At 44.7% G+C, this 27,757-nt stretch overlaps 1 protein-coding gene across 1 annotated transcript in view; it reads left to right on the plus strand.

The window, feature by feature from the left end:
• The first annotated feature begins 204 nt into the window (after positions 1-204).
• LOC144480721 (uncharacterized) overlaps positions 205-27,757 on the plus strand; it is a 61,982-nt gene continuing 34,429 nt past the window's right edge. The window contains 7 exon segments of the mRNA XM_078200312.1: positions 205-230; positions 1,679-1,808; positions 2,207-2,458; positions 16,904-17,148; positions 24,545-25,076; positions 25,596-25,774; positions 25,814-25,878. Coding sequence (XP_078056438.1) covers positions 205-230; positions 1,679-1,808; positions 2,207-2,458; positions 16,904-17,148; positions 24,545-25,076; positions 25,596-25,774; positions 25,814-25,878 — 1,429 coding nt within the window.

The raw sequence follows: 27,757 nt of genomic DNA on the forward strand, positions 1-27,757 counted from the left end.
CCCACGCAGAGATCATGCAAACTCCACACAGACAGTGACCCAAGCCAGGAATGGAAGCCAGGTCCCTGACGCTGTGAGACAGCTGTGATAACCACTGAGCCACCGTGCCGCCCAGATGTACCTGAGCACCATTTTCCCCACAGTATCCCCTGGATCCCTTGATATCTTGAATAAACCGATCAAACCCTCACTTGAAAATTCTTGATGACTGAGCTTTACAGTCCTCTGAGGTAAAGAATTCCAAAACTTCACCACATCCTTGAGTGAAGAAATCCCACCTCATCTTCGCTTTCTTTCCAAATAAATGTACTTTATTGCAGGACCATAAATAAAATCTAATCTGTACAATAGAACAAAACTAGACATATCTCTGTCCTATATTAGTTTATTGTTCCCTTAAATGTCAGCCATCTCCGGTGGAAACCAGCCTTTAAATGTGAACATCAGGAAAGAGACCATCCTTTTAGCCAGATAAATAAATGAGTCAAGCTGAGGAAGCAAAGGATGTCAATGTCTTTAAGAGAGAGACCTGGGCCAACCTTTCCTGAGTCTGCAGCCTCCCTGGATTCACTTCCTTTCCCTTCAGTTGCTGCAAGTCCCCAATTTCCCCCAGAATGAGAAAAGAAATGGAAAGGGGTGGGGGGGGGGGGGGGGGGGGGGGGAGAAAGTGTGTTACTCACAGATGTTGGCCTCTTTTAAGGTCAAACCAAATAAACAAACTCAAATTAAATCGGGACAAAGTAAAAGGGGCAGCTCCCCAAAAGGAGGGGGAGCAGCCAGAACAGAAATCAAAGTACAAAGGAAAAAGCGAGATGTTGGTCTCTTTTAAGGAAATAAGTGATAAATAAGTTATCCGCCAGAGTTCGATGTCATCTGACCGCTTGTTTGGAGAATAAAACATACTTAGGTACCTCGCTTCATCTGGGATATGAAGCATAATCCTCAGAAGTGTGATTCATGTCATCTAAAATAACTCACTTCAGACAGGAGGAAGTTTCAGTCTGTGTGCAGCTCAATCTGAGCGTCACAAAGACCTGATTGGCTGGAGGACCAGTGTCCTTCCGGTCCTCCAGGTCTTCCCATTGGTCAACACCTCAGTATGTAGGTCAGGATGCGGGCTACCCCGCTCATGCGCAGTGTCCCATTTCCCCGGACATGCGCAGTCCCGGGCCGGGGGAAATCTCCAAGCGGCTTCTCGCTCCCGCCAGCCGGCTGTCTGCAAACCTTGGCTCGAAGATGTGCAGGGGGAGGGGGAACAATAGGTGGGGGCGGAGCTCCCGGGTCCTCGCGCCTGCGCACTGGAACCCCATGACGTAATTGCGGAAGAGACTGATTCTTATTGGGTCATTCAGGCAGGCTCCATTGTGGACGTCACAATGCGGAAGCTCGATTGATTCAGATTCAGACTCAAAACTTCCTCTGTACAACATCTGGGAGGAAATCAATGTTTCCCCCTTTCCATTTCTTTTCTCATTCTGGGGGGAATTGGGGACTTGCAGCAACTGAAGGGAAAGGAAGTGAATCCAGGGAGGCTGCAGACTCTGGAAAGGTTGGCCCAGGTTTCTCTCTTTCTTAAAGACATTGGCATTCTTTGCAGTGTTCCACATCAATTAGAATTGTCTGATCTGAATTTCTATCTTGTTCTGACAGTGATGACTTTTGTAAATTTGTTTTACAGGATATTAGAAGGAGAGGATTTGCTGATAGAAATGTCAAGATCTAAGTCACTCAATTCATGGGAGCTGAATGTCATCGGTTTTGAATCTGGAAGAAGAAACGTTTATCTGCTTGAATTCGGTGAACCATTGGTGTGAACAGAAAAGCATCGAGGCCCGTGCAACCCGAGTGACAGTGTCCCAGTCCCGAGTGACAGTGTTCCAGTCCTGAGTGACAGTGTCCCAGTGCACGTATTGTGAAAGCTGCAGGAGAGACAAAAAGACACTCAGATCATGGAAAAGTCATGGAAATGTGGGGACTGTGAAAAGTCATTCCGTTCCCCATCGGTGCTGGAAATTCATCGACGCAGTCACACCAGGGAGAGGCCGTTCACCTGCTCCAATTGTGGGAAAGGGTTCTCTCGGTTATCGATCTTGCTAACACACCAGCGAGTTCACACTGGGGAGAAGCCATTCACCTGCTCTGATTGTGGGAAGGGATTCACTCAGTCATCGCACTTGCTGATACACCAGCGAGTTCACAATGAGAGAGGCCATTCACTTGCCCCGTGTGTGAGAAGGGATTCAGCGTTTCATCCACACTGCAGACACACCAGAGAGTTCACACTGGGGAGAGGCCGTTTATCTGCTCCATGTGTGGTAAAGGATTTGCTCAGTCATCCAACCTGTATTCACACCAGCGAGTTCACACCGGAGAGAGGCCGTTTCCCTGCTCTGTGTGTGGGAAGGGATTCACTAACTCCGCCAACCTGCTGAGACACCAGCAACTTCATACTGGGGAGGCTTCCTTCACCTGCTTTGAATGTGGTAAAGGACTCAGTGATTCATCCAACCTGTTTTCACACCAGCGAACTCACACTGGGGAGAGGTCATTCACCTGCTTTCTGTGTGGGAAGGGATTTAGTCAGGCATCCAGCCTGCAGACACACCAGCGAGTCCACACCGGGGAGAGGCCATTCACCTGCTCAGTATGTGGCAAGGGATTCAGTGATTCATCCAAACTGATTTCACACCAGCGAGTTCACACTGGGGAGAGGCCATTTAACTGCTTTGTGTGTCAGAAGGGATTCAGTCGATTGTCTAACCTGCTGACACACCAGCGACTTCACACTGGGGAGTGACCGTTTAGCTGCATTGAATGTGGAAAGGGATTCACACGATCATCCCATCTGCTGAGACACCAGCGAGTTCACAAGCGATTACAAGCATTGGATTCTGCTGTTAATCACGCCCAGGACTGAACCATGTTCATTCTGGCAGTTGGTGAAGTGGGAGGGTCAGAGGGTTTCTTTCTGCTGGACTGGCCAGTCTCACGACTTTGTTTCCAGTGGGTTGATGCTCTTTGAGCCTGGGAGAGCACATTTCACTGAAATGATCCACACAAACTGATGAAGGATGTTTTTTAATCCTGGATCATAAATATTGTTTTTCCTACCACTAAAGCTAGATCTTAAATAAATACATTTGTCTCTGTTCCATTGAGTCTACAGCACAGGGCCAGGTCAGTCGGCACAATTGGTCTGTGTCAGTATTTATGCTCCACATGAGCCTCCACCCACCCCCCTCCATCTCCCCCATCAGCATATCCTTCTATTCCTTTCTCCCTCATTTATGTATCTAGCTTCCCCTTCAATGTATTCATGCTGTTCACCTCAACCACTCGCTGTGGTAGTGAGTTCCACATTCTCACCACTCGCTGGGTAAAGAGGTTTCTCATTAAATCCCATTAAGATTATTGAATCTCTGAAAATGCACGCAGCATTTGTAACAAAAGGAATGAATTGTCAGCGTGGATAGAGGTCATAGAGGTTTATAGCATGGAAACAGGCCCTTTGGCCCAACTTGTCCGTGCTCTTTTTTTAAAACCCCAAAGCTAATCCCAATTGCCCGCATTTGGCCCATATCCCTCTATACCCATCGTACCCATGTAACTGTCTAAATGCTTTTTAAAAGACAAAATTGTACCCGCCTCTACTACTACCTCTGGCAGCTTGTTCCAGACACTCACCACCCTGTGTGAAAAAATTGCCCCTCTGGACACTTTTGTATCTCTCCCCTTAAACCTATGCCCTCTAGTTTTAGACTCCCCTACCTTTGGGAAAATATATTGACTATCGAGCTGATCTGTGCCTCTCATTATTTTATAGACCTCTATAAGATCACCCCTCAGCCTCCTGTGCTCCAGATAAAAAAGTCCCAGTCTATCCAGTCTCTCCTTATATCTCAAACCACCAAGTCCTGGTAGCATCCTAGTAAATCTTTTCTTCACTCTTTCTAGTTTAATAATATCCTTTCTATAATAGGGTGACCAGAACTGTACACAGTATTCCAAATGTGGCCTTACCAATGTTTTGTACAACTTCAACAAGACGTCCCAACTCCTGTATTCAATGTTCTGACCAATGAAACCAAGCATGCTGAATGCCTTCTTCACCACTCTGTCCACCTGTGACTCCACTTTCAAGGAGCTATGAACCTGTACCCCGAGATCTCTTTGTTCTGTAACTCTCCCCAACGCCCTGCCATTAACTGAGTGGGTCCTGCCCTGGTTCAATCTACCAAAATGCATCACCTCGCATTTGTCTAAATTAAACTCCATCTGCCATTCGTCAGCCCACTGGCCCAGTTGATCAAGATCCCATTGCAATCGGAGATAACTTTCTTCACTGTCCACTATGCCACCAATCGTGGTGTCATCTGCAAACTTACAAACCATACCTCCTATATTCTCATCCAAATCATTAATATAAATGACAAATAACAGTGGACCCAGCACTGATCCCTGAGGCACACCACTGGTCACAGGCCTCCAGTTTGAAAAACAACTCTCTACAACCACCCTCTGGCTTTTGTCAAGAAGCCAATTTTGTCAAAGGTACCTTGTCAAAGGTACCTTGTCAAAGGCCTTGCTGAAGTCCATGTAGACAATATCAACTGCACTGCCCTCATCTACCTTCTTGGTTACCCCTTCAAAAAACTTTGAGAGACATGATTTTCCACTCACAAAGCCATGCTGACTGTTCCTAATTGGACCTTGTGTCTCTAAATGCCTGTAGTTCCTGCCTCTCAAAATACCTTTCAACAACGTACCCACCACAGATGTGAGGCTCACTAAAGTTAAATATGTGTGTCCTGATTGACATTACAGAGACTTGAAAGGTGACCAAGTCTGGGATCTAAATATGAAAGGGTATTTGACATTACGGAATGGCAGGAAGCTAGGAAAAGATGACAGGATCTCTCACATTAATTAACGATGACATTAGTCCAGTACAGAGTGACAACCTTAGCCTGAAAGATCAGGATATAGAATCAGCTTGGGTCGAGATAAGAAATAGTAAATGTATGAGATCTTGTGTGGGAGTGGTTAATGGGCCCCTTACCTAAGTTACACTGAACTTATTTATTTATTTTGAACATGACACTGATGATGATTAGAAATGATTGTCGTAAAATCACATCTGGTTTACTGATGTCCTTAAGGTCGGCAGATTTGCTTCCCTAATCTGGTCTGGCCAACACGTAACTCCAGATCCATAGCAATGTGGTTGCCTTTAATTGCCCTCTCAGTTCAAGGACAATTAGGAATGGGCAATAAATGCTGCGCCAGCCAGCGACACCCACATCCCATGAATAAGTAAAAGTAGACATTGTCTGTGGGGAGAGAATAGAGCCAATATTTCATATCTAGATGACCCTTCATCAGAGGGGTCTGACCCCTCTTCTATTTTTGTAAATATTGACATTGTTTATTTTATTAGTCTGAGGATTTACTTTACCAAATAATAGAAACTTCATTCTACTCAGAGTCAGTGACAACTTATTTTTGACAAACCAGCACTAACAATTTCAATAAGCTCTTGAAGGTCCCACCCACAGCAAAAATATTGGCATCATCTGCAAATAAAACAAATTGTAATAATGTTGATATATTTCAAATGTCCTTAATATATAAAATAAACAATTTAGGGCCCAAAACAGATACCTGTGAGACTCCACACACAATATTCACACAATCTGATTCACAATCATCTATTGTTACAAATTGTTGAGATTTTCCAAATAACTTCTGAGACAATTATTCACCACTCCCTGAATCGCATATGTTTCCAGTGTTTTAAGTAATATTCCATGGTCAATTGTATTAAATGCTGTGTAAGATCAATAAAAACCTCTATTGTAAATGTCTTTTTATCCACAGGATTCGTCATTTCCTCCACAAATTCCATCAGTAATAATGAGATCGACTGACTTGATCTGACTATTACACAGTGAGTTACATTGAGCAATGGAATTATCAGATCATTTAGCAAATGACTTCCCTTTTCTCTGAAAAACAAGGAAAGTGAAGACACACTCCTGGAATTAGTAAAATCACATTTGTCATCAGTTTTAAACCAGGGAATAACTTTGTCTATTTTCATTTTACAGGGAAATAGTCCAGTTTGAAAAGACCGGTTGCAAATATAAGTCAATGATTTTACTCCACAATCAATAACCTGCTTAATGATTGACATCTCAGTATTGTTTGAATTTGTAGATTTTTTATTCTTATGATATTTAACAATATCAATGACCTCCTTTCCATCAACACTCCTAAAACGTGAGATGGGATGAAGAGGTGGATCACTTTTTCTTGGAATTTTTAATATCCTTGTCCATGAACTTTGTTTTAAGGAAAGCCACATTTGTAATCCCTGCTGAAATATCTGAAATATCAGAACCATAACAGGGCAAGGTAAGACAGACACTCACTTTGATCTTTACATCAACACATCTGAGAGTTAAGAATGTGTGACATGATTTTGGGACACCGGAGTGAGTGTGCAGATGGGATTTGTTACATGTGAAAAATAACAAGCCTAAATTCATGGTGAGATGGAGTGAAGAGCGGGTCCCAAACACACACAGCTACTTGAGACACAGCAGGAGATGAAATGGTTAATGTGGCCAGGGGATTGAGACAACATTGTGACATCATCAAGGCACTGACACACACTCCAGAGAGAAACTGAGTTCAAAACAATCAGGGTCCAATTAAACACAATACACATGCTCACAAAGTGAGTGAAATTGAAATAAAATGGATAAAATAATGGATTGGGACAATAAAGGTCTTGAGAGAAACAATGCTGAATAAGAACTGTCCACAAGTTGGATAGGGGTAAAGAGAGAGCTGGAGAATCTTTTACATCCATGCTTGATCTGTTGCTTGAAGCATCTGTCCTCATGTACTAGGAACCTAGAACTCACGATGCTCCTTCAGGAGAAGGAAAGATTGAGTAGATGTTACACCATTCAGGCCCAGAACAGAACTGCAAAACAACAGAGTGAAATTGAGTGAGGGGTCAGAGAGAGAGAGATCTCCTTCTCCTCAAGAGAAACTTCTGAAGGAGAGCATCTATCTTCACTTGGAGAGGCAAAGCTTGATCAGGGATAGTCAGCATGGCTTTGTCAGAGGGAGGTCATGCCAAACAAATTTGATTGAATTTTTTAAGGAGGTGACTAGGTGTGTGGATGAGGGTAGTGCAGTCAATGTAGTTTATATGGATTTCACCAAAGCTTTTGACAAGGTCTCACATGGGAGACGTGTAAAGAAGATAAATTCACATGGGATACAGGGTAATTTGATAAAGTGGATTCAAAATTGACTCAGTTGTAGGAGGCAGAGAGTGAAGCTACTTTAATGATTGGAAGCTAGTGTCCAGTGGTGTACCACAGGGAGCTGTGTTGGGCCCCCTATTATTCGTCATTATTATAAATGACATTGATAACCAAGTGGGGGGTAGGATTAGTAAGTTTGCGGATGACACAAAGAACCAACGGGTGGTTAACAGTGAGGCAGAATGTGTTGGTCTACGAGAAGATACGAGACAGAATGGTCAAATGGACAGATAAGTGGCAGATGAAATTTAACTCTGAAAAGTGTGAGGTGATACACTTTGGAAGTAATTTGACAAGAAAGTACTCAATGAATGATGGAACACTCGGAAGTTCTGTGGAAAAAAGGGATCTTGACGTGTTTGTCCATAGATCTCTAGAGACGCAAGGACATGTTAGTAGGGTGGTGAAAAAGGTATATGGAATACTTTTTCTGAATTCTAAACGACACCTGGGTGTCAAGATAACCTTGTTTTCACTGCTTGGCATGGCAATGCTGACTCCCTTTACCGGGGATGGAGTGTGGGATGGCAATTGTTTGAGAGTTTGACGTGGCTTGAATGGATACAGATGGTTCAAAGACATATTTTATAATTGGTCTGTTCAAATGTTAGCTCGGCAATGACTGAGTTAAATCAATCTCCATAGTCTTTGTGATGTGAAAAAGTATAAGAAGGGATTCCCCGAGCACAGAGATTTGTCGAGGTTTTACATATTGCATTGACTGGTGCCATGGCATCTGGGGCAGAGCAGTGTGTCATTGACACAAGAAGCAAGACAGGCAGAAAGGTTCCTGAAGCTCAGATGGAAACTTGAAACTTGTGGCTCCAAACAAACACTTCAACATTTGTCAGTCAGATACATGTTATTTAGACTGGGGTTTTATTATCAAACTTTGTGACTGCAGATAAAGGGAGGGGGCTTTAAATGGGTAAACGCTGAGAAAATTGCAGAGCTATGGGATTAATCGGATAGCTGGCATAAGCACGATGGATCAAATGACCTCCTGCTTTTGGCACAGTGGTTAGCACTGCTGACTCACACTGCCAGTTCAATTCTGGCCTTTGGTGACTGTGTGGAGTTTGTATGTTATGCTCCTGCCTGCATTGGTTTCCTCTGGGACCAGTTAGACCCCAACTTGAGTCGTGAGTCCATTTCTGATCACCACACTTTAGGAAGTGAGGGCCCTTGAGAAGGTGCAGAGGAGATTTACCAGAATAATACCAGGGATGAGGGGTTTTAACAACAATGTTAGGCTGGAGAAACTGGGGTTGTTCTCCTTGGAGCAAAGTAGATTGAGGGGAGATTTGATGAAGGTGTACACATTTATAACAGGTTTTAGAAGATAGATAAAGAAAAGCTGTTCTGATCAGCTGATTTACAAAGGATCTTCGGACACAGTTTTAAGATTTTGAGCAAGATCTACAGAGGAGGTTGGAGGAAAAACATTTACACAGTGAGTGGTAATGACCTGGAACTCAATATCCAGGTCCTGTTGAACAGTGACTCAGTCAGATTTTGATGTGAGATCTAGTTTGAGTTACTGCCTGCAACTTCTTTTCCAATACACTACAAAATAAATTTACAAAATCCATCACAGTCATGTCCAGGTGTGAAATTTGGAAGAGACAAACATTTTTCTTGGTTTGATAGATTCGATAGAGGTGTAGAAATTTATGACAGGTTTAGATCAGACAGAGAAAGAAAAGCTGTTGCCATTGGCTGGTTGTTCAAGGATGAGGTGGCACAGATTTAAGGTTTGGCGAAGAGATGCAGAGGGGATGTAAGGAAGAACATTTTATCACAGACCCTGATAATGAACTGAAACTCGCTGAATATGAGGGGGTGGAAGCAGAGGCTGAACGATATCAAAAGGAAATTGGATGGATGCTTGAGGGGAATAAATCTGCAGATTATGGCACTAGAACGGGGCAATGGGACTGAATGTTTTTTCTACAGAGTTGGCCTGGACTCAATAGGCCAAATGGCCTGTCCCAATTACTGTGTGATCTAAAGAGAATAATTTCAGCTACTCCAGCCTCTCCAACTAACTGAAGTCCCTCATTCCTGGTTTCCTTCCCGTAAATCCCCTCTGCACCCTGAGAACTTCACATCTTTCCTAAAGTGTAGGGCCCATAGATAGGGTTCCATTCCAGAGGGATAGAATTGAAAAGCAGGAAGATTATGTTCAGCTTGTTTAAAACCAGGGTTACACAACACTGGGAGCTCTGCCAAATGAGTGATCTCCATTTAGGACATGGAGGCACTGGAGAGACACTCAATGGAACTGAGACAAAAGTATTATTTTGGATCGAGCTGTAGTGGTAGGAAAAACACTATTTACTATCCAGGATTAAATGAATTTGTCAGCTTTTGTGAATCATTTCAGTGGAAATGTGCTCTCCCAGGCTCAAAGAGCATCAGCCCATTGGAAGCAAAGTCGTGCGACCGGCCAGTCCAGCAGAAAGAAACCCTCCGACCCTCCCACTTCACCAACTGTCAGAATGAACATGGTTCAGTCCTGGATGTGATTAACAGCAGCAATAACAACAGAATCCAACTTGTGAACTCGCTGGTGTGTTAGCAGGGTGGATGAATGTGTGAATCGCTTCCCACAAACAGAGCAGGTGAATGGTCTCTCCCCGGTGTGAACTCGCTGGTGTGTCATTAGCTGGGATAATTGAGTGAATCCCTTCCCACACTCAGTGCATGTGAACGGCCTCTCTCCAGAGTGAACTCGTTGGTGTGTCAGCAAGTTGGATGACTGAGTGAATCCCTTCCCACACACAGAGCAGGGGAATGGCCTCTCCCCAGTGTGAACTCGCTGGTGTATCAGCAAGTTGTAGGAATTAATGAATCCCTTCCCACAAGCAGGGCAGGTTAATGGCCTCTCGCCAGTATGAATCCGCTGGTGTCTCAGCAGGTTATAGGAATTAGTGAATCTCTTCCCACAGTCAGAACAGGTGAACGGCCTCTCCCCCGTGTGAATTCGCTGGTGCGTAAGCAGGTTGGATGAATCACTGAATCCTTTCCCACAGTCAGAGCAGGTGAACGGTCTCTCCCCAGAGTGAATTCGCTGGTGTGTCTGCAGGTTGGACAACCGAGTGAATCCCTTCCCACACTGAGAGCAGGTGAATGGCCTTTCCCCAGTCTGAACTCGCTGGTGTGCCTGAAGGTTGGCTGATTGACTGAATCCCTTCCCACACTCAGAGCAGGTGAACGGCCTCTCCCCAGTATGAACTCTCTGGTGTGCCAATAAGGCCGATGAATCACAGAATTGTTTTCCACACACAAAGCAGATGAACGGCCTTTCCCCAGTGTGAACTCGCTGATGTGTCAGGAGGGCCGATGAGTGAGTGAATCCCTTCCCACATTTGGAGCAGGTGAATGGCCGCTCCCCAGTGTGGCTGCGTCGATGTTTCTCGAGTGCAGACGGGGATTGAAATCTCTTCCCACAGTCCCCACATTGCCATGGTTTTTCCATGGCGCTGGTGTCCTTGTGTCTCTCCAGGTTGGATGGTCAGTTGAAGCCTCGTCCACACACAGAACAACTGTACAGTCTCTGCACGCTGTGAACGGTCTAATGTGTTTGTGGAGCTGTATCGCTAGTTAAAGCTTTCTCCAGTCAGTGCACCGGAACACTCTCACTTGGGTGTGTGTACATCTCGGTGCTTTTCCAATCACATTGAAGTTTGAAGCAGACAGAACTGACCAATATTTCTGCTTTTAGATTCAATGTCCGATGATATTCAGGTCAAGTGAATTGCAGATTCTGCCAGATCTTGAGTTGATGCAAATCCTCGCCTTCTAATATTCTGGAGAAGGAGTTTACAAAGATCATTAGTATCAGTACAGGATACACATTCAGAACAGACAATTCTAGTTTCCATGGAACATTCTTTCCTCTCTCATTCCCCAAAATCTGTAAATCTCTATTCCACACACACACTCCCTCCATTCTCACTTTGCTGTACCTAATATACATGCTCCCAGATCCATGCTCATTGTTTGCTGTCCTGGAGGCAGAGATCATAAGAAATGGGAGTAAAAAGGAGGCCATTTACTCCATCAAGCTTGCTCTGCAATTCAGTGAGACCATGGCTGACCTGATGTGGCCTTAACTGCACTTTCCTGCCAGTTACCCATTCCTCTTGACTTCCCTGTTGGTCAAAAATCTGTCCAAATCAGCCTTGAATACATTCAATGACCCAGCCTTCGCTGCTCTCTGTGGAACAGAACTCCAAAGACTAACAACGCTCTGAGAGAAGAAACTCCTCCTCATCTCCATCTGCTTAAACTGTTGTAGATTTCCTCATGAGAGAAAACATCCACCTAACAGCTCCCTGCAAAACCCCTCAAAACCCTATATGTTTCAATAAGGTCACCTCTTTTTCTTTTAAGCTCCACTGAGTTAAGGTTCAACATGCTCTGCATTTCCTCATGAGACAACCCTTCATCCCAGGAATCAGCCTAGTGAACTTTCTATGAACTGCTTTCAATGCTAGTATATCATTCTGAAGGAAGAAGCCCAAAACTGTACAGAATACTCAAGGTGTGTTCTTAACAAGCCCTTGTACAGCTGTAGCAAGACTTCCTGGAAAGTTGCTTTTGCCTGGAGTGAACCAGACCCCGAGTCGGGATATATGGATCTTCTAGTCAGCATAAGTGAGCCACATTGTGAGTCTAATTAATAATCTTAAATTGGGCCTGGTCCACAACACCTCCTGACTGATCAGTGATGACACTGTTTGATCTCATTCAATAAGATCATGGCTGATCTGATATAATCCCCAACTCCACTTTTCCACCTTGCCCCATAAACCTTGATTCCCTCATTGAGAAACAATACACAAGCTCTTTGTGTCGACAAGGCTTGAACAGATTGTTTAACCGAGAGAGACACAAGGACACCAGCACCATGGAAAAGACTGATTTATGTTAACTCTTTGTTTCCTATGCGCTAACCAGCTTTCTATCCATCTCAAGACATTATCAGCATCCCATGTGCTTTAACTTTACAAAATAGTCTGTTATGTGAGACCTTGTCAAAAGCCTTCTGAAAGTCTGAATAAACGACATCCACTGCTTCTCCTCAGTCAACTCTAGTATTTCCATCCTTAGAAAATTTCAATAGATTCGTGAAGCATGATTTCCCTTTTGTAAATCCATGCTGTCTTTGTCTGATTATACCACTGCCTTCCAAATGCCGAGTTGTGAAATCCTTGATAATAGACACCAGCAACTTCCCCAGTACCAATGTTAGGCTCACTGGTCTATAGTTCCCTGTTTTCTCTCTCCCTCCCTTTTTGAATAGTGGGTTTACATTAGCTACCCTCCAATCTGTCGGAACTATTCCAGTGTCCAAAGAATTTTGGAAAATAACCACCAATGGATCTACTATTTCCAGGGCCACTTCCTTAAGTACTCTGGGATGAAGATTACCTGGACCTCGAGATTTATCCACCATCAATTTTGCCAAAACCATTTCTGTACTAATGCTGATTTCCTTCAGCCCCTGACTAAAACATGTTTCTTTCAGCACATCTGGTACATTATTCACGTCTTCCTTTGTGATGACTGAAGCAAAGTACCAATTTAATCCCTCAGCCATTTCTTTATTCCCTGTTATGAATTCTCCCATTTCTAACATTAAATTACATTGTGCGACTGTGCAGAGGGACCTGGGGGTCCTTGTGCACGAATCGCAAAAACTCAGTCTGCAGGTGCAGCAGGTGATCAAGAAGGCGAATGGAATGTTGGCCTTTATCGCGAGGGGGATAGAATATAAAAGCAGGGAGGTCTTGCTGCAACTGTACAAGGCACTGGTGAGGCCGCAACTGGAGTACTGTGTGCAGTTTTGGTCCCCTTATTTGCGAAAGGGTATATTGGCCTTGGAGGGAGTGCAGAGAAGGTTCACCAGGTTGATACCGGAGATGAGGGGTGTAGCTTATGAGGAGAGATTAAACAGATTGGGTCTGTACTCGTTGGAGTTTAGAAGGATGAGAGGTGATCTTATAGAGACATATAAGATAATGAAGGGGCTGGATAGGGTAGAGGTGGAGAGATTCTTTCCACTTAGAAGGGAAACCAGAACTAGAGGGCACAGCCTCAAAATAAGGGGGGGCCGGTTCAGGACAGAGTTGAGGCGGAACTTCTTCACTCAGAGGGTTGTGAATCTCTGGAATTCTCAGCCCATTGAAGTGCTGGAGGCTTCCTCGTTGAATATGTTTAAATCACGGGTAGATAGTTTTCTGATCGATAAGGGAATTAGGGGATATGGGGAGCAGGCGGGTAAGTGGAACTGATTCGCTTCAGATCAGCCATGATCTTGTTGAATGGCAGGGCAGGCTCGAAGGGCCAGATGGCCTACTCCTGCTCCTATTTCTTATGTTCTTATGTCAATCTTCTTCTCTTTACATATCTATAGAAACTTTTACAGTCAGTTTTTATGTTCCTTGCTTGCTTACTTTCATACTCCATTTTTCCCTTCTTAATGAATCCCTTGGTCCTCCTTTGCTGAATTTTAAACTGCTCCCAATCCTCGGGCCTATTGCTTTTTCTTGCCGATTTGAATGCTTCTTCCTTGAATCTGATACTATCTCTAATTTCCCTTGTAAGCTATGGCTTGGCCACAATTCCATTACCACGCTTGCGCCAAACAGGAATAAACAACTTTATCAAAGTTGGATAGGCACATGGAGCACACCAGGATGATAGGGAGTGGGATAGGTTGATCTTGGTTTCAGATAAAGCTCGGCACAACATCGTGGGCCGAAGGGCCTGTTCTGTGCTGTATTGTTCTATGTTCTAACTTCTGGAGTATGTACATTGCCCATGGACTTCTCTGGGCTGCAAACATTAGCTGCAGCCTGCGAGTGGGTGAAGCTGTTTAAAAACCTGTTGCTCTGCATTCCGGTCACTAGGACCCGGCTGGGAGCAGAAAACGCTGAAGCCCCTCCCACTCACTGTTGCGTCATCAAGACGCCAGCGCATGCGCTCCGCTCCCTGCTGAATCAAGAGGGCGGCTGTTAACCTGAGCCTCGTCCCGGGAAAAAGACCTGAAGCTGCAAACACGGGACCTGCGGATTACTATTAGAGGTTTGAGACCTTCAGCAGATATTTAGAAACCCTTTCCGTCCATCTGCTGGTTCCAATCCTCCCTCCATGTATCCGCATCCTTACCGGTTGCTGATGAGACAGAGGAATGTCGCTCCCCATTGCCATCATCCACGCTACGCATGCGCCACACTGCCTGGCTGCGCATGCGCACCTCTCTCCCGTTCTGTGGATAGGGGACATTCCCCACCGCGAGGAATGGTGGGTAAAGCGCACGCCATCGAAACTCCTCATCTGTGAACAGTGAGCTTTTTCTGCTGCGATGTGAAAATTAGGGATAGAGGTGCAGTCAATAAAATTAGGAATCAAATTATACTGTAATCTAAGTACTCAAGGCATTCATTATCCACCAGAAAGTAGGGGAATGGAAATTCTCAACCGAAGTATCTGAAATTGATACATAATGAGGGGGAAATCGATCCTTATCTTTAATGAACATCAGCACGCAAAAATGGAACTGAATGACTTTTAAACAGCTCGCCCTCTTGACATAGAAGTGTCATAATGGGAAATGTGTGTGATGGATAGAGCTGTTTCTGGGGCACAGGGGATTGTGGGATCCACGGCCCCGTTAAACAGCAGCTATTGGTATGTGTTTTATTAGAGAAGCGTCAGTGACTGCAAACATTAACTCTGTTTCTGTCTCCATAGATGCTGTCTAACCTGATGAGTATTTCCAACATTTTCTCTTTTCATTTCAGATTTCCAGCAGCTGCAGTGTTTTGATTTTGTTTATTTGAAGGCATTGCTCATGGAACTGAATCTAGAACCAAACGGACCATTTAAAGCTGTGTTTCAAGTAAGGAAAAAGTAGTTCTGTTGGGGATTTTCATTAAATTTACATGTCGAAAATTTTCAAATTAGTAACTGGAACATGGACATTACTAGAATTATCAGCAATTGGCTAAACCTCCTTTGACAGCAGCTTCCAAAACTACAAACCTCTTCTCCAACATGGACAAGGGCAGTTTGTGCATGGAAACCCCACTACCTGCATTTACACTTTTGAATCACACACTATTCTGACTTGGTAGTATACTGCTCTGCCTTCACAATCACTCGGCCAAAATCCGAAAACTTATTTCTGAGCAACATAGTACAGTGGCACAGGGTGGCACAGTGGTCAGCACTGCTGTTTCACAGCACCAGGGACCCGGGTTCAATTCCAGCTTTGGGTGACTGTGTGGAGTTTGCATGTTCTCCTTGTGACTGCATGAGTTTCCTTCAGGTGCTCCGGTTTCCTCCCACACCCCAAAGGTGTGCAGGTTAAGTGGATTGGCCAGGCTAAATTGCCCCTTAAATGCAGGAGGTTACAGGTGACCTCAGGATTACAAGTTGTTTTGAGATTGAAAGCGACATTTGGAGGTGATAGTTTTCCTGCGTCCTTTGAGTTGGTGAAGGTTGAGGTTTGGCAGGTTCTGTCAAAATTCTTGTCCAGTTGTAGATGTATAAAGTCCTTACCGTTCATTCCCTCCCTGTTTCATCTCTATCTTTCTCCTCCCATTAAGGTTGAATTCTTGTGTAGATCTGGACTGGGTGGCAGGTTTCCTGAATTGAAGGACATTAACAAACCATTTGAGTTTTTAATCACAATCCAGCAGCTTTCGTGGTCACTCTTTCCTTGTGCCGGCTCCACAAATTACCGGATTCATTCAGCTCAATTTCACAACCTACCTTTGTGTTTATCACTGTTTTTTTCTCCTTTTTGAATTAATTTTACAGCATATTAGAAGAGGATGATTTGTAGGTGGGAAACTCAGATCAAACATCACATCAGGATCTGACAGACACCCAATTCATCAGGGCCTGAACATCATCGGCTTCTGAACATGGAATCAAAAAGCACCATTCACAATGGGGAGAAGGTGTTTACATGTTCTGTGTGTGGACGAGGTTTCAGTCGCTCATCAAACCTGTCAAAACACAAGTGCTGTCCCACTGGGGAGAAACCGTGGAAATGTGGAGACTGTGGGAAGGGATTTGATTACCCATCTGAGTTACATATTCATCACCACAGTCACACTGGGGAGAGGCCATTCACTTGCTCTGTGTGTCAGAAAGGATTCACTAAATCATCCCACCTTCTAAGACACCGGCGTGTTCACACTGGGGAGAGACCATTTACCTGCTCTGTCTGTGGGAAAGAGTTCACAAACTCATCCCACCTCCTGTCACACCATCGAATCCACAGTGAGGAGAGACCTTTCCAATGCTCTGACTGTGAGAAAAACTATAAAAGGAAAAATGATCTGTTGAACCATAAACGCACTCACACTGGGGAAAGACTGTTCCCCTGCTCCGTGTGTGGGAAGGGATTTACCCGTTCATTCGACCTACTGACACACCAACTTGTTCATACTGATAAGAGACTGTTTAAATGTCCTGACTGTGAGAAGTACTTTGAAAGCCAGATGGATCTGCTGATGCACCAACTCACTCACACCAGGGAGAGACCCTTCACCTGCTTTTTCTGTGGCAAAGGCTTCACTTGGATGTCCAACCTACTTAATCACCAAAGGAGTCACACTGGGGAGAGGCCGTTCATCTGCTCAGTGTGTGGGAAGGGATTCACTCAGTCGTCCACCCTGCTGACACACCAGCGAGTTTACACCGGGGAGAGGCCATTTCCTTGCTCAGTGTGTGGAAAGAGATTCAGTCGTTCATCCACACAGCTTAGGCACCAGCGAGTTCACAAGTAACGGAAGGGATTGGATTTAGAATCTGCTGTTAATTGCATCAGGACTGAACCATGTTCATTCTGACAGTTGGAGTTTGTTGCTGCTGATATTAATAAGCATGAAAGCTGGTGTGTGCAGTGATGTTGTTTGTAAATGTTGATTAAATCAGCTTTGATTCAAACACAGTGTTTTGGATTTCTCCAATAATAAGAGGAGAATGATTGATCTCCTGTTTTTGACAGTGCCATTATTTGGGCCTTTTCTTGCTCAAGATTATTTCTGTTCTCTGATTCATCTTCTCCCGGATTAAACTCTGAACTTTCATCAATCCTATCAATCTATTGAAGACATTGGGTGCTTGGTGAAACCCACCTGATGTTGGTATCAATTGCCTTTCGGAGGATTTCCCAGTTTTCTGAAATTCCATCGTGGTTCTGGTGTTGATGTAATGATGGGAGTTTCAGTTCCAATGCTGATGATGTGGGGTCTGTGCTGACAGAAACACAGAATCCTCACAGTGCAGAAGGACACCATTCAGCCCATTGAGTCTGTCCTGGGTCTCTGAAAGGGCATTGTACCCAGTGCTACTTCCCTGCCTTATTCCCGTAACATTGCACATTCTTTCTTTTTGGATAGCAATCTAATTTTCTTTTCAATACCTCGATAGAACCTGCCTCCACGACCTTCTCAGTGAATTTGTTCCAGACTCCAACCCACCTCTGAGTGAAACATTTTTACTCACATCACTCTTACTCCTTTGCTAAATACTTTGAATCTGTGCCCTAGTTCTTGGTGCTCTCTTGAGTGGAACCAGTTTCTGACTATTTACTCTGTCCATACTCATTGCTCAACCCTAATTGCCCTTGAACTGAATGGTTTGCTGGACCATTTAAAGACCCACATTGCTATGGATCTGGAGTCACACGTGGAACATACCGGGTAAGGGTGGCAGATTTCCTTTCCTAAAGGACTTGAGTTTTATATGACGATCGGCAATGGTTTCATTAAAAGTTTATTTCTGGATTTTTTTTGTTATTGAATTCAAATTCCACCGTCTGCCATGGTGGCATTCGAACCCAGATCCCCAGAACATGACTTTGCGTTTCTGGATTACTTGTTCAATATTACTTCGCCACTGGCTGCCCCGAAACTCATAAGAAATCTTACACCAGAAGCTTTGACCTGGATATCTAACTCAGAGATTAGTATTTAACACGGTTTTTGCTTCTTCTCTCAGACAGGAGAAGAAGAAAAGAAACCACAGGCTTCTTCTGTTTGAGTGTTCTGTTTGGGTGTGACAAATTGACCTGTAATGTTTCACTTTACACACATCTGGAGTTCTTGTGAACCACCCATTGTAGAATTATATTGCAGAAGAAATCTGTTATTTTCTGGATCAATCAACTCTCTTGGAATCTTGTTTATTAAAACTCCACCACACGTACTGCATGTGAGAGCCTTTGAAATGTTCTGATCTTTGCAATTGTCATAGTTGATTTTGATGGTTTCCCTGGCATGCAAAAGCTCTACACCACCCGCTCCCCCATGGACACAAATCTCCCAATTGCTAAAGAAATCGACAGAGTTTGGGAAGATTGCAGTGCCAAACTCGTCAGACTCTTTTGAGAAATAGAATTTTTGTTGGGGAAGATTGCACCCTTTATGTTTTCAAGAAAGTGACGCTAATGTGCCTTTAAGAAATGTATTTTTTAAAAACATGTTCTCCGCAGTTTGTAAGCAGCTTTATTTTATTGTGGCATTGGCTGCTTGCTTAGATGTCCTTTTATTATTGCTTAAATTTGCTGTCTCAGTGTAAATGATCTCATGGATTTGGTATCTCGGTGTAAGTGGTCCTTGGATTTGACGTCTCAGTGTAAGTGGTCCCTGGGTTTGGTGTTCCGGTATAGGTGGTCCCTGTATTTGGTGTCTGGGTGTAAGTTGTCCCTGGATTTGGTGTCTTGGTGTCAGTGGTCCCTGGATTTGGTGTCTCAATGTTAGTGGTCTCTGGATTTGGTGTCTGGGTGTAAGTGGTCCCTGGATTTGGTGTCTGGGTTTTAGTGATTGGATTTACTACTATTTACTGTGTATTCATGTCTCAGTGGAAACATTCTGTCCATATCTACCTGTCCATCCCATTTGAAGACCTGTATCCAAAGAATCATAGAATCCCCTACAGTGTAGAAGGAGGCCATTCAGCCCATCGAGTCTGCACTGACTCTGCAAAAGAGTATCTTACACAGGCCCACCGCCAGCAACTGCACACATTTACCCTGCTAATCCTCTAACCTGCACATCTTTTGACTGTGGGAGGAAAGCAGAGCACCTGGAGAAAACCCCTAAAGTCACAGGTGGAATGTGCAAACTCCTCACAGACAGTGAGGCAGCAGTGCTAACCACTGTACCATCCTGTAGAGATGAACCTTTATTTTGAGATTGCCATGTGTAAATCCTCCTCTTCTAACCCCCTGTAAAAGGAGTTCCCGAAATCCATCCAGGATAGAAATTCACAACATTCTCTCCTCCTGCTCCAGCTTTGTCACCAGGATAAATCCACTCGGTAGCTTCTCATTTGGGGTCTGCGATTTACACAACGTGTTTCCGGAGAATCTCGTCCACCCACAGATCCATTGCGCCCGCCATCCCCCCTTTACCCATCGTGGATCCGAGAGAAAAGTGTCTGTTCATAATCATGGCTGACACTGCGGATGTTCCAAAGACAGGGCAGAACCAGGCCTGCCCACTGCTCTCCTGAGCTGTGGATAGGGGTCTCAACCAGGGGAATGATGGGTAAAAACACCACCATTGACAGTCCCAATTAAATGGTGAGAAAACCCAGAAAAAGATGCAGGTTCATAGAAATCATAGAAACCCTACAGTACAGAAAGAGGCCATTCGGCCCATCAAGTCTGCACCGACCACAATCCCACCCAGGCCCTACCCCCATATCCCTACATATTTTACCCGCTAATCCCTCTAATCTACACATCTCAGGACACTAAGGAGCAATTTTAGCATGGCCAATCAACCTAACCCGCACATCTTTGGACTGTGGGAGGAAACCGGAGCACCCGGAGGAAACCCACGCAGACACGAGGAGAATGTGCAAACTCCACACAGGCAGTGACCCAAGCTGGGAATCGAACCCAGGTCCCTGGAGCTGTGAAGCAGCAGTGCGAACCACTGTGCTACCGTGTCAGGGCTCAGTCAATGAGGAACTTTAGAGGCAGGTTTTTTCTGGTGGGCTGTTGGAAATAGTGGAGGTAGTTCATTGCGAGTTCACAATCTTGAAGTTATATGAGCTGCTTACACTTATTATTGGACGTGAGGATGCAGGAAAGAGGGAATGGGCAGAGCACCTCAAAACCTCCTAACATGTTGTAGATATCAAAAAGATTGACACTCAGCTTAACATACAGCTGATTTATTTAACTTTTAACCAGAAGATTAAAAACATAACTGGCCTGGAGTTTATCATCAGTAGTAGAAACAGACCCCAAAAAATATGATTCAGTACTGGCTGTGATTAAAAGTAAAATACAATCAGTGTATTTCTGATTTATTTCTGAAATCACTGGGTCTCAGTGGATGAGACGAATGAGTGACTCCTTTCCCACATTCAGAGGAAGTGAACATTCTCTCCTCAGTGTCAATCCACTGGTGTACAGTGAGATGAGATTACCTGAACTCAGACCAAAAATGACAACACTTGAATCATCTCTAGTCAGTGTGGATTTGTTGATGGGACAGCAGTTCCCTGGAACTTTTGTTGCACTTTCCGCAGTTCAATCTCGTCAGTGTGAACTTGCTGGTGCGTCAGCAGGTGGGATGAATTAGTGAATCCCTTCCCACACTCCGTGCAAGTGAACGGCCTCTCCCCAGTGTGAACGTGTTGGTGCCTCAGCAAGTTGGATGAATTAATGAATCCCTTCCCACACACAGGGCAGGTGAATGGTCTCTTCCCAGTGTGAATCCACTGGTGTGTCAGCAGAGTGGACATCTGAGCAAATCCCTTCCCACACTCTTTGCAGGTGATCGGCCTCTCCCCAGTGTGAATCCACTGGTGTACAGTGAGGTCGGATGATTGTGTGAACCTACTCCCACAGTGAGAGCGGTCTCGTGTCAGTGTGAAACATGTTGATGGCGTATCGGTTCCCCAGAACTTTTGTAGCCTTTCCCACAGTCTGTGTATTTAAAAGGTCTCTCTGCAGTGTGAACTGGTTGGTGTCTCAACAGTTCATCTCACCTGCTGAAACACCAGCGTGCTCACACTGGGGAAAGGCCTTTCACCTGCTCCGTGTGTGGGAAGGGATTCACTAACTCATCTGATCTCCTGATACACCAGCGAGTTCACTCCGGGGAGAGGCCGTTCACCTGCTCCATATGTGGGAACAGATTCACTCAGTCACAAAACCTAATGAGACACCAGCGAGTTCACAAGTCTGGAGGCAGATTCCCCAGTTATTGAACAGGTAATCACATCCTGCACTGATCCATGTTCATTCTGATAGCTATGGTGTGTTTCTGCTGCTGTTAATAACTGCTGTAACCAGCTTGAGTTAATAATTCAGGTATTTGTTCAAGTTCAGATAGACTAATGGATCAACCAGGGTCTAATTGAATAACAGAGCAGACTTGAAGGGCTGAACAACCTATTCCATTTCCTGAGTAGTCTCTCCACAGGACTGTCCTACTCTTTAACTCTGCTCCATCGCTGGTTCCTGGTGAAGTGTCTTCTACCCAGTTCACCCATCACTTTCCATTCATCAGCTGGTGTTTGAGCCCAAGTTTATTGGGAACAGGAGGAAATCATTTATCCCCCTCGAGCCTGTTCTCTTATTGACTGGGGTCACGGCTGATCTGTGACCAAACTCCATTTACCCAGATATTGTTTTAATCCTGACTTCCCCAATCTGTTAGAATGTGATTTAAAACTAACTTTCATTTATATCAGACCTTTAATGTAGGAGAGTGTCCCAAGGTGAATCTCAGAAACATCAACTGACAGAATCAGACAGAACGTAACACTGAGGAACACTATAGGAAGGATGTGATTGTACTAGAAAGAGTGCAGAGGAGAGTCACCAGCATGTTGCCTGGGCTGGAGTGTTGGGAAGGCGATTTATTATCTAAATGGGGAGAGACTTTGGGGTGCTCCAGTGCAGAAGGATCTGGGTGTCCTCATTCACCAGTCACAGGAAACCAGCATGCAGGTATAGCAGATTATAAAGAAAGTGAATGGAATGTTGGCATTTATAGCTAAAGGATTAGAATATAAATGTAAGGAACTATACAAGGCATTGGTGAGGCCGCACCTGGAGTATTGTGCATAGTTTTGGTCCCTTTATTTGAGGAAAGATGTCGTGGCATTGGAGGCAGTTCAGAGGAGGTTCACTAGATTGATTCCAGAGATGTTGGGTTTGTCGTATGAAGAGATATAGGCCTATACTCTCTGGAATTTAGAAGAATGAGGGGAGATCAAATTGAGGTACACAAGATGATAAAAGGTATGGATAAAGTAGACGTGGAGTGGATACTTCCTCTTGTGGGGCATTCTAGGATGAGAGCTCATAGTCTTAGGATAAGGGGCAGCAAATTTAAAACAGAGTTGAGGAGAAACTACTTCTCCCAAAGGGTTGTGAATCTGGAATTCGCTCCCCTGAAGTGCGGTGGATGCTGGGACAGTGAGTAAATTTAAGGAGGAGTTAGACAGATTTTTAACTGGTTATGGGGAGAAGGCAGGAAAATGGGAATGAGGAGCATATCAGCCATGGTCGAATGGCGGAGCAGACTCGATGGGCCAAATGGCCTAATTCTGCTCCAATATCTTATGAACTTAACACAGCCTTAAATTTATTCAATGACCAAGCCTCCTACTTACTGGAGAAGGGATTTCCAAAGACTAATGGTCTTCATAGAGAATATGTTTCTCCTCATGGTGTAAACTGAGAGACCTCTTATTTTTTAACTGTTCCATAATTCGGTATTACCCCATGAGGGGAAACATCCTCTCAGAATCGACCCGGTCAAGCTCCCCCAGGATCTAATATGCTTCACCAAGATCACCTCTCATTCTTCTGAATTCCAATGGGTAAAGACCCAACCTGTTCCACCTTTCCTCAGAAGCCAAACCCCCTCATCACAGGAGTCAGCCTGGTGAACATTTTCTCATCTGCTTCCAATGAAAATGTGTCCCAGCTTAAGTAATCCTGAGCCGGAAAGCAGGCAGACACAATGTTGTGAATTTCTATCCTGGACTGAGAGTGATGGGTTTTGGAAACTTATTTTGCATGGGTTAGAAGGAGAGGATTTACCCACAGCAAACTGCAATCAAGTAAATGTTTAACAGAAACAAAGTGCTGGAAAATCTCAGCATGTCTGACAGCATCTTTGGAGAGAGAACAGAGCCAACGTTTCGAGTCTGATTGACTGTTTGGAGAACGGTCATCCAGACTTGAAACAGTGACAGAGGTGAAAGACCTGATGGACCGAATGGCCGACTCCTAATTCCTGAGGTGAAACATGTCACCATGGTTGTGAACAATCATGTTCAGCCTCGGACAATTATCAGGGAGAGAGATGGAGTCGGTGGCTGGGGAGTGAAGTTTGTAGCAAAGACTGAAACCAGTGGCTTCAGTCTTCCCAAAATATAAAATATCTGTTCATCCAGCACTGGATGGCAGGCAAGTCAGGACAGTGTGTTTAACGTTTTGTAAAAAAGTTTATTTATTCATGTCACGAGTAGGTTTATATTAACACTGCGATTAAGTTACTGTGAAAATCCCCAAGTGTGTGAGACTTGAAGGTGAATTTCGAGGTGTTGATTCACACTTCTGATCCTGGTCCTTCCAGGTGGTGGAAGTTGAGGGTTTGGGAGATTCTGTCAAAGCTCCAGCTGAGTTATAGATGTGTAAAATCCCTCTCCTCCTGCCATCACCAGCACCTCCCCCATTCCCCCACAACCTCACCTCCTGCCATCACCAGCACCTCCCCCACCCCCCCACAACCTCTCCTCCTGCCATCACCAGCACCTCCGCCATCCCCCCACAACCTCACCTCTTGCATTACTCCCTGTTCTCTCCCACTGTCTTGTACTCTCCTTAAGTAGAGGCCTGAGTCTGTACAGACCCAGACTGGGTGGTAGGTTCCTTTCCCTGATGGACATTAGTGAATCAGTTGGGTTTTTATGATAATCCAGCACTGTTCATTAGTATCAGACAAATTACCAGATTCATTCAGCTCAATTTCACAAGCTGCCTTTGTGTTTTTGTGGGTTCTCTCTCACTCCTGTTTTTTTGTTTTAAATCAATTTCACAGGGTTTTAGAAGAGGAGGATTTACAGTCAGGAAACTGAAACCAAACATCACACCAGGAGCTGACAGAGGTGTATCATTTATCGTAACCTGAATATCATTGAATATTAAACATGGAAGGAAAAAGCACTGTTCACAGTGAGGAGAAACCATACACGTGTTGTGTGTGTGGACAAGGCTTCAGTCGATCATCTGGCCTGTCGAGACACAAGCACAGTCACACTGGGGAGAAGCTGTGGAAATGTGGGGATTGTGGGAAAGCGTTTAGTTATCCATCTGACCTGGAAACTCATCGACGCAGTCACACTGGGGAGAGACCATTCACCTGCCCTCAGTGTGGGAAGGGATTCACTCAGTCAGCCAACCTGATGACACATCAGCGAATTCACACTGGAGAGAGACCATTTACCTGCTCCGATTGTGGGAATGGATTCATTCAGTTATCTGATCTGCTGAAACACCAGCGAATCCACACTGGGGAGAAACCATTTACCTGCCCTGTGTGTGGGAAGGGATTCACTCAGTCATCTCACCTACTGAAACATCAGCGAGTTCACACTGATGAGAGACCCTTTAAATGCCTGAACTGTGAGAAGTGCTTTAAAAGTTCTACGGAACTAACATCCCATCAACGGGTTCATTCTGACGAGAGACCATTTAAATGCCTGGATTGTGGGAAGTGCTTTAAAAGTTCTGGGGAACTAGAAGAAATCATAGAAACCCTACAGTGCAGAAGGAGGCCATTCGGCCCATCGAGTCTGCACCGACCACAATCCCACCCAGGCCCTAGCCCCACATATTTACCCGCTAATCCCTCTAACCTACACATCTCAGGACTCTAAGGGGCAATTTTTTTTTTAACCTGGCCAATCAACCTAACCCGCACATCTTTGGACTGTGGGAGGAAACCGGAGCACCCGGAGGAAACCCACGCAGACACGAGGAGAATGTGCAAACTCCACACAGACAGTGACCCGAGCCGGGAATTGAACCCAGGACCCTGGAGCTGTGAAGCAGCAGTGCTAACCACTGTGCTACCGTGCCGCCCACGGTAGCTGGTGACCCATCAACGTATTCACACTGACGAGAGACCGTTCAGATGCTCTCGTTGTGGGACTGGGTTCAGGAAATCATCTCAGCTCACTGTACACCAGAGTATTCACACTGGGGAGAGGCCGCTCAGCTGCTCGGAGTGTGGGAAGGGATTCAGTGATTCATCCAGTCTGCTGAAACACTGGCGTGTTCACACCGGGGAGAAACCGTTCTCCTGCTCTGTGTGTGGGAGGGGATTCACTCAGTCATCCCATCTGCTGAGACACCAGCGAGTTCACAAGTAATGACAATGATTGGGTTTGCTGTTAATCACCTGCAGGATTGAATATCATTCACTGGAGTCTAGTCCTGCTGATGTTAATAAACACCAGGCCGGTTATAGGTGTAAATATTCTGGATAAGAGTCAAATAAATCAGCTTTGTGTTAAACACAGTGTCTTGCGTCTTTTAAATACTGCTAACAGAAGTTAATTCCTTTTGAAGGGTTCTCTCCCTCTCCCCATCTCCTCCATCCTCTCCCCCACTGTGAGGAGCTCCATCGCAGTTTATTTTTTACAGGGCTGTAGCTGTAAGACAGGCTCCGCAGCAGCTGTCCCCCTGAGGGAGCGTATTGGAAATGCCAACAGCACCCTCGCTTTCCTCAGTGCCCGTCCCCTTCCCTCCCTCCCCGTCCCCTTCCCTCCCTCCCCGTCCCCTTCCCTCCCTCCCCGGCAGCACTGAGCCTTTCCCAGTGCACGTTTCACACTGACTGTCCGTTAATCAGCCAGCCAGCATGAGATCACTTTCCGGGGCCGATTTCCAGGGCTGATTACACCCACTTCCAGGCACTCCCGTGTGAGTGTGGCCAACGGATGAAAAATTCAGGCCTTGGTGTCAGATTTAACAACAGGATGAGTTTCTGACCACATATCCACACCATCACTGATACCAAATATTTCAATCTCCAAAATGTCCACAGTCTCCACACCACTCCATCTGTTACCTTTAGTCTTGATGATTCCAATATATTTCCGAGCAGCCTCTCACATTCACCCCACTCCCCACATAGAAATGTGAGATCATCCAAATCTCTGCCGCCCGTCTGCTTTCTCACACCAAATCCTATTCATCCAATCCAATTCATCCTATTCATCCAAATCCTATTCATCCATAAAGCCTACATCGGCTTTAAGTCAAGTCATGTTTCAATTTTAAAATTCACATCCTTATTTTCAAATTCCTCCATGACCTTATCCCTCCCTATCTCAGTAATCTCCAATTTCACAATTCCCTGAAATCATAGAATCCTTTCAGTGCAGAAGGGGGCCATTTGGCCCATCAGGTCTGCACTGATAACAATCCCACACAGGCCTTATCCTTGTAACCTCATATATTCCCCCTGACACACAGGGCAATCCCATCCAGACCTGTCCCATAACCCCAAGTATTTACCCTGCTCATCCCCCTAACCTACAACTAGGAGACACAGCCTCAAAATAAGGGAAGCAAATTTAGGACTAAGTTGAGGAGGAACTTCTTCACAGAAAGGGTTGTGAATCTGTGGAATTCCCTGCCCAGTGAAGCAGTTGAGGCTGCCTCATTGAATGTTTTTAAGGCAAGGATAGATAGACTTTTGAACAGTAAAGTGCAGGTTTCCTCCGAGTGCTCCAGTTTCCTCCCACAGTCGAAAAGACGTGCTGGTTGGGTACATTGGCCATGCGAAATTCTCCCTCAGTTTACTCAAACAGGCGCCAGATTGTGGCGACTGGGGTATTTTCATTGCAATGTTAATGTAAGCCTATGTGTGACACTAATAAACAAACTATAAACAAAGTTAACTTTTAAAAACTTCTACCAAATTGGTTTCTCGAATCCCCCTTTTTATACTTTCAAAATGTAGAAAGCCATCCTCAGCTAATTGTTGGGAATTAGCCAATTGGTCTATAACTTGTCAATAATGACATTGGTTTGGTTTTTAGCTAATTGCGCACATTGTCTTAATTTTAAGACAATTCTTTCTCTCAAACGATATCTCTTAGCTTGGGGTAGCCTGAGTGTCAACCAATAATTGGTTCACATCAGTCATTCAATGTTGAGACATCTTGAACAGGAGCCGATTCATTCCCTCTAGTCAAGATTAACAAGTCCTTTCATCTTTTTTTATTCTGTCAGCATGAGAAGGGAACATCTGATAATTCCCACAGCATTTTAACCATTCTTAATGTGTTTATAATTCTAAAAGTTATAAACTTGTGTTCAAATTTACATTTCCAGCCTTTATAAC

This window comes from Mustelus asterias, chromosome 30 (genome assembly GCF_964213995.1).
Source record: "Mustelus asterias chromosome 30, sMusAst1.hap1.1, whole genome shotgun sequence".
Lineage (NCBI taxonomy): Eukaryota > Metazoa > Chordata > Chondrichthyes > Carcharhiniformes > Triakidae > Mustelus > Mustelus asterias.